The sequence below is a fragment of the Olea europaea genome, chromosome 13 (genome assembly GCF_002742605.1).
Source record: "Olea europaea var. sylvestris chromosome 13, O_europaea_v1, whole genome shotgun sequence".
Taxonomy (NCBI): domain Eukaryota; kingdom Viridiplantae; phylum Streptophyta; class Magnoliopsida; order Lamiales; family Oleaceae; genus Olea; species Olea europaea.
In genome coordinates this window covers 10,671,454-10,684,103 of record NC_036249.1, presented here as the reverse complement: position 1 = coordinate 10,684,103, position 12,650 = coordinate 10,671,454, and the positions used below count along the sequence as shown (strand labels likewise).

At 38.5% G+C, this 12,650-nt stretch overlaps 1 protein-coding gene across 2 annotated transcripts; it reads left to right on the top strand.

Moving 5' to 3' along the window:
* The first annotated feature begins 228 nt into the window (after positions 1–228).
* LOC111407560 (transcription factor GTE6-like) lies at positions 229–12,062 on the top strand. 2 transcript variants are annotated; one of them, XM_023037131.1, is made up of 9 exons: positions 229–514; positions 1,159–1,292; positions 1,479–1,694; positions 3,281–3,358; positions 3,777–4,001; positions 4,334–4,432; positions 4,602–4,660; positions 11,142–11,292; positions 11,370–11,535. In XM_023037131.1, the coding sequence occupies exons 1-9, from the start codon at positions 439–441 to the stop codon at positions 11,397–11,399; spliced, it is 1,068 nt and encodes a 355-aa protein (XP_022892899.1). In that variant the 5' UTR covers positions 229–438; the 3' UTR covers positions 11,400–11,535. The 2 variants fall into 2 exon arrangements, with proteins under 2 accessions (XP_022892899.1, XP_022892898.1); XM_023037130.1 differs by having other exon boundaries at positions 231–514; positions 11,375–12,062.
* The last annotated feature ends 588 nt before the right edge of the window (positions 12,063–12,650 follow it).

Genomic DNA, 12,650 nt, shown 5'->3' with positions numbered 1-12,650 from the left:
ATGGAAAGCAATAAAGCAGTCGCATTAATTTTATTTTTGTAGACGAACAGTAGAAATAATTAAAGCCTATTTTCAGTGAAAATAATACTGAACGAGTTTAACTACAATAGAAAATCAGTTTAGTCTAAAAATTCTACTTCAAGATGAATAGTAATATTGACATCCTCTCTTAAAGGACAAAAAAAAAGAGAGATAAAAAAGAAAAAGTAGGAAAAGACGAAATCAGCTTAGGAACAGATCAGTCAACCAAATGTGAAAAAGGAGAGTTACAAGAATCAACAGTAAACTCCAAAGCGGAGAAGGTAGGATAAACCATCTTCCACCTTGTGCTAATTAATCAAACGTTGATGTTCAGATTGCTAAAAATAGTGTTTGGGAGTAAGATTGCAACAAGGGTCAAAGGTAAGGATCGGTGCCTGTAATTTACCAAAAATTTAAATGCTAGCACTGCCATTTTCGTCCGCCATCGAGTTCTCCACCCTCAGGCCGCCTATCCCCACCGAGCTGACCACTGGTACGTACCTCTCTCTCTCTCTAAATACATAAAAAATTTATATTTCCGTATAGGCGTCTCTGTTCTATTTAAAACAAATTCAGCTTAGCATAATTGCAAATAATATGTAATTGAAATGGGTGCTTGTGAGAAACTGAATTTTCCTTATTAGGGTATTCTTCTGATAAAAAATTAAGAAGTAGAATAACCTATTTACGCCATATGTAACGCGAATTCCAATTGGCTGTGGTGGATGTTGCTAATTCTGTAATGCTAGATTCTTGTCCCATTTGAAACTAATTTTATGGTAACTGATACTGTTCCCGGTTCCTGTATTATGAACTACTACTAATCGCTGAATGAATTTAGTCTACTAATTAAGGTCACGATAGATAAAATATAGATACCTACATTTTCGTTAATAAATAAATGAAAATGTAAAGGGGCTAGTATGATAATTATACTTAATTTTTTAACAATAATTTTCTGTTGGGTTATGTTTCTTCATTACCTGCTTCTTTTGTTAAGGACTTTAAATAGATTTCTTTAGATTTCTTCCTTCTGTTTCCTGTTGTCTAGCCTAGTTGGTGTTGACTGATGTTTGCCGTAAAATTTGTGGCATTTTCTCTTCTCTCTCTCCTTTTTTTTTTTTTTTTTTACATTAGCAATACCGATGGACAAAATAAATCAACCAAGTATGGATGTTACGGACATAGAACAAAGAGAGATGGATGGTACTGCTGCCAAAGTGGATGATTTCAAGGGTAGAGTGGATGAGATAATCACAAAAGTTGACAGAGTAAGCACTTCCTTGTATTCACGTTGGGTCTTTGAAGATCTGGCGTTTGAAATCATCTAATAAATGTCATTGTTATATTGGTGATTCCTTGGTTGTGCATGCATAGCCTGTTGCATGTTGCAACTTTCATTTGATGGTATTTCCAGAACTTAATTGAAAGCATTATGATTTCTTTTCAACTTGCAGCTTGAGCATAGAGTGAGTGAAGTTGAGCAATTTTACTCAACTACTGAAATAAAGCAACCAAGCACGTCTAGAAATGCCCCAATTTTGATCGATAAAGATAAGGAGAAACATGTTCCCAGTATGAAGAAGCTACAACAGGATGCATCACGCAGAGAGGCTGCTGCTGCAAAGAGAATGCAAGAGCTAATGCGCCAGTTTGGTACTATATTTCGTCAGGCAGGTCATCAACTTAAGCTGCTTGGTTAAACAATATCCTCTGAAGTGTATTGTACAACTGTTATCTAGAAAAGGAATTCCTAAATAATACCATGTGAGCATGTTTGGGTTTTTTGTTACAGTTTGTTGAAAACATTTTATTGAGATCTCTTAATATAAGAGCTGACTAGTTAACTCCAGTGCCATTAAACTGGAAGTAGTAATGCTTTAAAAGCTCAAAGGAACACTTGTTTACTTGGCCTCAAGAGTGATTTCGTGAATCTTGAATAATTAGAAACTACATGAGTTGACTCTTAGACCTACTCCTAGGTGGTGTCTCTAGTAGTATGTATTGAAGCCCCAGGATGATCTCGGTTAAATGATTTCATAAGCCATTGTCTTTCGTCTATGCTGGTGGAAATTGGAATATAGTTTTTTCACTCAAGATATTCACTAATGTTTTGTTATTTATGTAGATTACATGTTCCCCAGGATGATCTCGGTTAAATGATTTCATAAGCCATTGTCTTTTGTCTATGCTGATGGAAATTGGAATATAGTTTTTCCACTCAAGATATTCGCTGATGTTTTGTTATTTATGTAGATTACATGTTCTTTCCTCAGATTTTTTTTTTTGGGAGGGGGGCAGGTTTGGGATTCTAAAGAATTAGAGGTTCAAGTGATATCTTCTTCGGTGATGTAAAATAACCATGCTGCTCTTTGATGCTTGAATGACCAAAATCGCTGACTTTCTTCATTTTAATGTCACTATCTAGTAGGTTTAGTAATAACACTGTAACAGTGAATTAATATAATAGTGGAGTTTAGAACTTCAGTTACATAATTTTGTACATCGAGGGATCCTCAGCAAATGACTGAACTTGCCATAAATAGGTGCACATAGTTTTTTAAGGTCCTGAGTCTCTGATTTTAGTCTTCCAACTTGATTCATTCTTAGATGCTGATATTTCTTTAAAAGCATATCATCATGGTAATTTACAAATTACAGGCACGCATCTTTTGATATTCTTATTTCATATTTTGTATTCTTTCATTGCCACTATACCTTGTCTTAATTTCCTTTTTGGTTGCAGCAAGATTTCCTCTATTTCTGTGAAATTCTTGAACGCTACCTTCTACATTACAGTTGATCATTGAACTGGGCCCCCCCCCGGGGGGGGGGTGTTGAAATAGTGTATTTTTTCCACTCACTCCTGTTTCTCTCAGAGACTCGATTCTTGGTCATGGTCAGGTGTTGGCACTGGTAAATTCTCTTTGTTGCAAGAGAATCATTCTCCTTTGAGCATAGGAACTTCTGTGATAATATGTGACCAGTTCCTAGTATATTTGGTGTTTGGTGCAAAATTAGTGAGAGGACTTTTCAGGGTAACTTCATGGTAGTGGCATTTTTATGTGGTTGAACTGTTCTATTGTCCACACTCTGGACATCTGCTTCCGTTGTGCTCTTCCAAATATACCACTAACTAATGTGAAAGAGGAAGTTAAAAAGAGAATTTCTTTATTAAATTTTGAGACTTCTTGTGTGTGGGTTTTTCATCGTCTGTTTTTTTATCTTTACTAAAATATATGCCTCTCAAACGTGTCAGATCACACAGCACAAGTGGGCATGGCCATTTATGCAACCAGTAGATGTTGAAGGACTTGGGTTGCATGATTATTATCAGGTAAATCATCGTGCTTAACTTGTCCCTCTTTTGTGCTTTTCTACATGTGGAAAGTAGTGCATATGATGTGATAAAGACCCATTTCTTTCTTTCATGCCCATTTAAACTATTACTAGAAAAATAAAAGTCAGAGAATAGAACATAAAACATAAGCTCGTGATGGTAATATGACATCATCCTACTCCTTGTACAATAATTATACTGCTCATTGCTATGTAAGAAAGCATGGAAGTGTATCTTTTATTAAATTTGCACAGATGTACTTCTATTCCATCTTCCAATGCATGAAGTTCTAGATATTTACCCACGCTGAACATTTTTTCTCTGGTCTCTTTTTTGTCTTCTATGGTTTTGATAATCATGTCTTGAAGGTTCAATTGTGGACTTGGATTGATTTGTCATGGGCAATGTATATCAGATAATTGACAGGCCCATGGACTTCAGTACAATAAAAAACCAAATGGAGGCCATGGATGGGACTGGGTATAAGCATGTCCGGGAGATATGCTCTGATGTGCGCCTGGTTTTTAAAAATGCAATGAAGTACAACGATGAAAAGAGTGATGTTCATGTAATGGCCAAAACCTTATTGGAGAAATTTGAGGAGAAGTGGCTGCAGTTTTTGCCAAAAGTTATGGAAGAGGTAATTACAATTTCCAAATCTTACAGCTTGGCAGCTTGCACCATTGTTAATGATTACAGTATGGGTATTTATGCTGAGGATGTCATATCCACATGCACATGCACTCTTTTCTATTTCGTAATCTTCTTCCTGAGTACTAGCAATTCAGGCAAAAGCCTCTCTTTTTCTCGATGGACAATCTGGTCTGGATCATATGTGGAAAGACCTTTATGGTCATTAGCCCTACCTTTTGGCCTTTGCCAGAAATTTCCACCTTCTTTAGTGCCCCCACAAAGTAATTCTCACGTCAAATATTTTGAATAGCTGTTGACTTCAACATCTTGTTCTTGCAGGAAAAAAAACGAGAAGGGGAAGAAGCAGAAGCACGTTTTAATGTGCAGCTCGCCCAGGAGGCAGTCCACATGAAACTGGCCAGGGATATAAACAACGAGGTGCAACAAAATTTAGTAGTTTTGGTGGTGAAACTATGAGGGAAAAAAAATATTTAGTTGTTCGTACCCTTGAGCATTCCATGGGGAATTTTCGAATATTATCCCTTTTTTTTCTTTTGAAATGTTACTGCCGTAAATGAGTTGATAATCTGTCTTGTGTTTTTTACAGCTTTGTGAGGTTGATATGCACATTGAAGAACTCAGGGAGATGATTGTTAAAAGATGCAGGTTAGTGCTAATGCAATAACTACACAGTTCAATTTTGTCACTGTTTTCATGTTTTGGTTTAATCTCTTAGAAGAATATATTTCGGAAGTAATGAATTTTCCTTAGTCCTCCGTCTGTTCTGCCTACTCCATTTCCCCTCTACTTTAACCAACACAAGCACTGTCATTAACACATTTTAAAGACCTTATGTTCTTCTTGCCTAGTTGAATAGACTGGTATTGACCTTTATTTCAAGCTTTTTTGTTTTGAGTCTTTACGTAAATATTTTTGTTCTATACATTTCTTGAACACGTACATATTCACTCACATGTGTAGTTGTGGAGGAATAATGTATAGTGATGAACATGCTTAGGGCCAGTCATAGGAACTGACAGATTTTTGGTTCATTTGTTTAACGACAATTGAAAATGGAGTATGGTCTTGTTAAGACCTCTGTTGCCAAGGGAAACCAGCGAGCATGATCAAGGATAGCGAAGAAATTAAATACGAAAATAACAGAAAACAACAAGGCAAGCTCAATAAATTTCTGTGTTGGAATAATTCTGTAATGACATCAAGTGCAGACTTCTATTCTCACTAAAGTTGGAATTATACTGAAATGTAAATGACAATAAAGAAATGGATAATTGGACTTTAAAGAGGTCCAGGCTCTCTCCAGTGTTCCTGATTTTTCCAGGCCCCCATCATCTCCTTCTTTCTCTGCTTATATGCTAGCCGCTAACCGATTCTGTTGTGAGCACATGCTGGTTGTTTATTCTTTCCTGCCCTTCCTTTTCTGTCCCTGCCCTCCCCTTGTGTATTTGGTGTTTTATTTGGATAGGTGGCCTATCATTACTCCCTCCCACGATACTCACCTTGTCCTCAAAGTGGAAATCTGGAAATTGTTGTTTCAATAACTCATACGTTTCCCAGGTAGCCTCTAAGGGTGGTAAATCCTTCCATTGGACAAAGGCTTCAATATCTCTGATGTTGCTTCCTTTTCTGGTCTGACCCCTAAAACTGCCTCTAGTTCGACTACCATTTCTAGCTCCTCATTCAAATGGTTCGGAATGTCTATCACCACCTGTGGATGGATGAATATGACAGTTAGCTGGTAGAAAGTTTATATGCCACCATTCCGACCCTCTTCTCAACCATATAAGGTCCATAGAATCTAGCTTTTTATTTGAGCGAGCTAATAATGTTTTGCTACAGTAAGGCCGTATCTTAAGATAAACCTGGTCCTCGACATTGAACTGGACGTTTCTCCTCTTACTATCTGTTGTCTTTTTCATGTACGACTGAGCAAGGAGTAGTTGCGCTCTTAGTTCTTCCAACATCTCATCCCTTTCTATCGGTTGGTACTCCACCTTCGAAATTGGATTTGAACCCTTCTCAAACCAGACCAACGGGGCTCCCTCCCATACAAAATTTGAAATGCAGTAATTTTAGATGAGGTGTGGTATGAGGTATTATACCAAAGATCAGCCCCGGTAACCAACTGACCCACGACTTTGGTTTGGACGAAGCAAAGCAGCGAAGATACGTTTCCACAGTACGATTTACCACCTCTGAATGTCCATCTGACTATAGATGATATGCGGTGCTCCAACATAATTTTGTGCCCAGCAGCCTAAACAATTCTTCCTAGAACCTGCTCATGAAGATTTTATCTTTGTCTGATACAATGGGGTGCGGTATCCCATGGAGCCTAACAAGCTCTTTCACAAAAAAGTTCCTGCTATCCCGGCAGCTGAAAAAGGATACTTCAATGCTATAAAATTTTCGTACTTAATCAGCCTATCTACTACCACCACCAGTATTGAATCCCAGCCTCCAGACTTTGGCAACCCCTCTACAAAATTTATGGCAATATCCTCCCATACTTGGTTTAGTATTGCTAGTGGTTGTAACAGCCCATGTGGAGATAGCGCTTCATACTTATTCTGTTGACAAATGGAACAATTTTTGACATATTGATGGATATCTTTCTTCATGCCAACCAACACACATTCGAATTGATTCTCTTATACATCTTCAAGAACCCGAAGTAACCTCCCTGGCTGCCATCATGACCCTAAGACATCACCAAAGGTATTAAAGTCGAACCCTTGGGTAACATCAACCTCCCTTTAGACAATAACCGTCCTTCACAGATTGAGTAATCCGGCCAATCTGAAGAAATCTGTTCGAATCCTTCAACAATTTTCTACAATGTGTTATCCTCAGCCACTTCTTTCGCCAACACTTCCAATTGTTCTATCCCAGGCAACGACAAAGCCATCAACTTCGGAGAGTGATGAACTCACGATAGGGCATTGGCTGCTTTATTTTCCAAGCTTGGTTTATATTGAATTTGTAGTTGGAACCCCATGAGTTTCATTATCCACTTTTGATACTTAACCTCTGCTCCAATAAAAATTTGGAACTTCTTTGGTGGTCATAATAATCAAATGACGGCCTAAGAGATAATGTCTCCATTTCTGCACCGCGAAAACTATAGCCATGAGTTCCCTCATAAACTGATTTTCCCGTGCTCTTCGAATTCAATGCATGACTAAAAAAGGTGATGGGACGTTGATCTTGCATCAACACCGCTCCCAACCTGTAACCAGAAGCATTTGTTTCCACAAAGAAAGTTTTAGTAAAGCCTAGTCGACTCGAAACTGGCAGTGTTATCATCTTCTCCTTTAGCTCCTAAAAAACTTTCTCCATGACCTCATCCCAATAAAAGTTATTCTTCTTTAACCTCTCCATTAGCTGCCAAGCGAGTTTTCCATGATCTTCCATGAACCGTCTATAGTACCCCATCAATCTCAAGAAGCTGTGAAGCTCTCGGAGGGATCCCGAAATTGGCCATCCACCATTTCCTGAAGTTTAACTTTGTCAGCCGCCACCCTCTATTGTGAGATAATGTGCCCTAGATATTCTATCTCTTGTTGATCAAATATGCATTTCTTCCCATTTGGGTAGAGTTGTGGCTCCTTTAGTATTTTTAAAACCCACCTCAAATGCTCCCGATATTCTTCTATGTCCCGAACTGTAAATAAGAATGGCATTAAAAAAAAAATATATATATATATATTAATATGGATCTCCTTAACTGTTCTTTAAATATATTGTTCATCAAGGTCTAAAAAGTGGCTGGAGCGTTTGTTAAACCGAAGGGCATAACCAAAAACTCATAATGCCCTTCGCGAGTACGGAAGGCTGATTTAGGGATGTCCTCCGTTGCCACGCGAATTTGATGGTATCCTTGCCTTTAAATATAGCTTAGAGAAAACGATAGCGCCATGCAATTCGTCCAACAGCTCTTCTATTATCGGAATTGGGAACTTTAGGCGCCTTTACTTTATTTAGTACTTGATAATCCGCACAAAACCTCCACCCTCTGTCTGGCTTAACCAACAACACAAGGCTGAAGAGGGCTCATACTATGTCTAATTATGCCTGCAGTTGACATTTCCTTAGCTAACTTCTCAATCTCAAAATTTTTTTACTGTAAGGGTAGCGATACGGCCTGATGCTTACCGGCTTAGCCTTAGGCTAAGGTACAATTGTATGGTCTCTGCCTTGACATGGTGGTCAATCCGCACAAAACCTCCACCCTCTATCTGGCTTAACCAACAACACAAGGCTGAAGAGGGCTCATACTATGTCTAATTATGCCTGCAGTTGACATTTCCTTAGCTAACTTCTCAATCTCAAAATTTTTTTACTATAAGGGTAGCGATACGGCCTGATGCTTACCGGCTTAGCCTTAGGCTAAGGTACAATTGTATGGTCTCTGCCTTGACATGGTGGTAATCCCCACGGTTCTTGGAAAGTTTCCTCAAATTCCATCAATAATGTTTCTAACTCTTTCGGCTTCTTTGTCTGCCTTTCAATCCCTTCATTTACTTCGATCGATTAGCTCCCTAGTGCCAACAAAATTCCCTCTCCATTTTCCTAGAACACCTTCATCATTGTCTTCTCTGTAGTACGAACACTTCAAGTAGGGTTGGTGTCTGAGCGTGTCGACACCGACACTCTTTTGACACTCTACCATAAGCATTTTTTTTAATTAAAAATATTAAGTATTTTTAACTCAAAATTATTAGTAAATAACAAATAGGTATCATATCTAAAAGATTTCAACAAGAAAAAGTAACAAGAAGTGTAAAACTAAATTTATATTATATGAATGAAGAATTTTAAAGAATTTAATCAACTTGTCGACAACGTATCATGTCAGTATTTTATGAAAAATTGCGTGTACGTGTCGAACATTCGTGTTTATGTCGGTGCTTCATAGATTGTATTTAAGCTAACTAGTGTTTTACTCAAACTAGAATTGCCTTGTAGAGTAATTGTTGTGTCCCCAACTTGAAACCTCATCGTTAATGATTTCCAGTCAACAGTCATTTCCCCCGACAAAGACAACCATGTCATGCCTAGAATCATGTCTGAACTGCCCAACTCCAAAGGAAGAAAATTGTCGACAACCTCTAAATTTTGGAGATGGATAACAACTCCTTTACAAATACAAGCACCTTGCACCACAAACTCCATCCCCATAATTACACCGTAGCCCGAAGTTTCAGTTTAGTGAATTTCCAACTGTTGTACCAATTCAGCTGAGATAAAATTATGGGTGGTGCCGCAATTTACCAAACCCCCGCCTCTGGTACTCCAATTTGTCCTTTGACCTTCATAGTTTGAGGCAAAGTCAACCCCACCACTGAATTGATAGATAATTCAACAGCTTCCTCCATTTTTCCCGGCACTGCCTCTTCCTCCTCTTCTGGCAGTGTTTCTTCTTCCTCCTCGACCACCTCCGACTCATCTTCCCCACAAATCAACATTACCTGCAACTCTTGTTTTTACACCCATGTCCAGTTGAAATTTTTCGTCACACCGGAAACACAACCGTTTTTCTCTTTTGAATTGCAACTCTGCCTCACTCAATTGCTTGAAGGTGGAATTTTCACCCTTCCCTTCTGCCGGTAGAGACGAAGCCGTAGATGGGTTGAATTTGGGAAAATGATTTGAGGTTACATGATTTGGATTGGTAGGGGAATATGTTCTAGAAGGTATAATTTGGGATTTTGGGCTATTGTTGTTGAATTGGGCTGATCAATTCTGGGCAAAATGGGTTCTAGATTTATTTCGTACTGGGCCATTCCCTTCCCTTGCTTTTGGCCCAACAGATTTTTTCTCATCTATTCGTTGGGCCATATCCATGAGTTCCTCCAGCCCATTTGGCCTTAACACCCTGATTTTAGCCTGCACGTCTGATTTTAATCCATTCACAAACTTTCCTTCCAGCAGCCCTTCTGAGATTTCTGTTAGCAGCTCCGCTAGGGACTCAAACCACTGTCTATATTCTCTCACCGAGCCCTCCTATGGGAGAGCTAGGAATCTCTCCTCCCCCATTTTTCCATGTGTCGCACGAAACCTGCTCAACACCAACCCCTTCAACTCTTCCCAGTCCTGGATCTTCTTTCTCCGTTGTTGCCATTGATACCAGGATAGAGCTTCACCTTCGAAACAAAAAGCGGCAGCCTCCATTTTCTCCAATTCAGAAATTTGAGTAAGGCTAGAGTATCTTTGAGCTTTGAATACCCACCCTTCTGGATTCTCTCCTTCAAATACTGGAATCTCCAACCTCCTATTCCTATATTCAGGGCGCCACAAAACTCCCAGTTGCTCTCTATGTGGGTCTCCGTCCCCAGGGTGTTACTGTTGAGTTCCCAGTGGACTCTGAAGCAGGAGCCTCTTTTGGGCTTTTCTTTTTCCGTTCTCTTTCTTGATCATCCCAGCAGTACATCACGAGTTTGAACTGCTCCATCATCAAGCTTATGTTCCCTATGCTATGAATCCGCTGCATTTCAGATTTCATTGCTTCTATCCCAGCCTGAATAGTTTCCATTTTCCCTTCCATTTCCCCCACTATAGGTGAGCGGCATTCTAGGAACTTGCTCTGATACCAAAATGTTAATACCCTGTTGCCAAGGCAAGCCAGCAGGCAGGATCAAGGATATCAAAGCAATTAAAATAAGAAAATAACAGAAAACAGCAAGGCAAGCTCAATATATTTCTGTATTGGAATAATTCAATAATGACATCAAGTGCAGAATTCTATTTTCACTGAAGTTGGAATTATACTGAAATGTAAATGACAATAAAATTAGGGATAATTGGACTTTCGAGAGGTCCAGGCTCTCCCTAGTGTTCCTGATTTTTCCAGACCCCCCATCATCTCCTCCTTTCTCTGCTTACATGATAGCCACTAACTGGTTCTGTCGTGAGCGCATGCTGGTTGTTTATTCTTTCCTGCCCCTGCCCTTTGTGTCTTTGGTATTTAATTTGGATAGTTGGGCCTATTAGGGCTCCATAAGGAATTTGATGGGTTGTTTACTTGTTTCTCTCTGCTGCAAATGTTACTTTGTTTGCAACTGGTGTTGTTTCTCTTATCTTCACATCTTGTCATTCAATGGTATTTATGAAAGCATTGCTCCAGACGTATATCTATTATGGAGAAAAGGAAACTTGGGATTGATCTCACCAAATTATGTCCTGGAGATCTTAGCAAGGCACTAGAGATAATAGCTCAAAATAACCCCAGCTTCCCATCGACAGCTGAAAACGTGGAGCTTGACATTAATGCACAGGTTCCTATAAACATTGTACTGTGTCATTATGTTATATTCACTTTTGGCACATCTTGGTGAAATGATTTTATAAAAAGTGCAGAGTGAATCAACACTGTGGAGGTTGAAGTTTTTTGTGAAGGATGCATTAAAAGACGAGCACAAGAATTCAAACAAAGACGATGATGATAATATCACCACCAAGAACGCTGCTATCGCCCAAAATGATGGCACTGCCTCCAAACGCAAAAAAGAGATATGTGATGCCGTTGCCAAGGTTGCCAAGCGTCGGAATAAGAAGCTTGGTTAATATATATGCTATAGATGTAGTTGGCATGTAGCAGGACAATGTTTTCTTGCACCTCAGGGTATTAACGCTGATAGGAGTAAAATGAAAATGAGGACCTTGCAAATCCTAGTGTTCTGATCATTGAGAAGTTGGCCAGCTTTTAAGCCCCAGTTTGCCAACTTACTACCCTAGACCCGGATGAATTAGCTAGTAGTGCTATGTGTACAAAGTTGCCTAAATTTGAATTTCCTTTCGGAGAAGTTATGGTTGGGGTTCCCGACTCGTGCATAACGTAGCTCCTGGGTTTCATTCTATATTTCTTGGCATCTCTGTCTCCGACGTATAATCTTTTACTAGTCAAATTGACTAATGGTGATCCAAATGTTATAAAATTGAAAGGTCGGAGACTTGGATACCGAAGAACATAGGTCCAAATTTCCTCATTTTTACTTAGTTTACTGCTTTCTGCCCAATTCCGTAAATGATATCGTTATTTGATATTGATGATGTTGCTTGCTTTTTGGGGGTGGTGATTATCAACAACTTGAGATCTTTAAAATTATATATTTCAAAGAAATATGGTTTATATTGGATGATAACTTTTGAAACGAAGGCAATAGTAAATTAGTGCTATAATTAAAGGTAAATGAAGCAAGGCGCTAAGAGAGAGATATAATGGATAAGGTTAAGTGCTTGTTTGAACCTCCATTTTTTGTTAAGAATGTATTTTGGAATAGTGGATTGATGGAGAATGTATGGTTAAAAAATAAGAAAAAAAATTGGGTTTATGTATAATATTATTTTATTGAAGAATGCGTGGTTGAAAAGAAGAGAGAAAAATGTATTTTGAAAGTTATGTTCCAATTGATTTATTCAATAAATGTTAAGATGTCGAGAAGGTTACATGCGAGACGTAATGTGTATTTTGTAATGAAATAATTCAAATTGATATATTCTAAGCTTATTGAGTGAATATGAAGAAATAGTGGTATTCGTTGGATATTAAGTTCAAATCAAAATAGCAAATGGAGGAATTATTCTAATTGATTTCTTTAACTACTAAATTGAATCAAGGACTGGATTTTTTTTC

Bases quoted from the DNA above. Each gene is read 5' to 3' on its own strand.
- LOC111407560 (XM_023037130.1), top strand. From the start codon at position 439: ATGCTAGCACTGCCATTTTCGTCCGCCATCGAGTTCTCCACCCTCAGG. The intron at 515-1,158 runs GTACGTACCTCT...TTTTTACATTAG, and splicing joins CCCCACCGAGCTGACCACTG to CAATACCGATGGACAAAATA. The intron at 4,661-11,141 runs GTTAGTGCTAAT...GCATTGCTCCAG, and splicing joins ATGATTGTTAAAAGATGCAG to ACGTATATCTATTATGGAGA.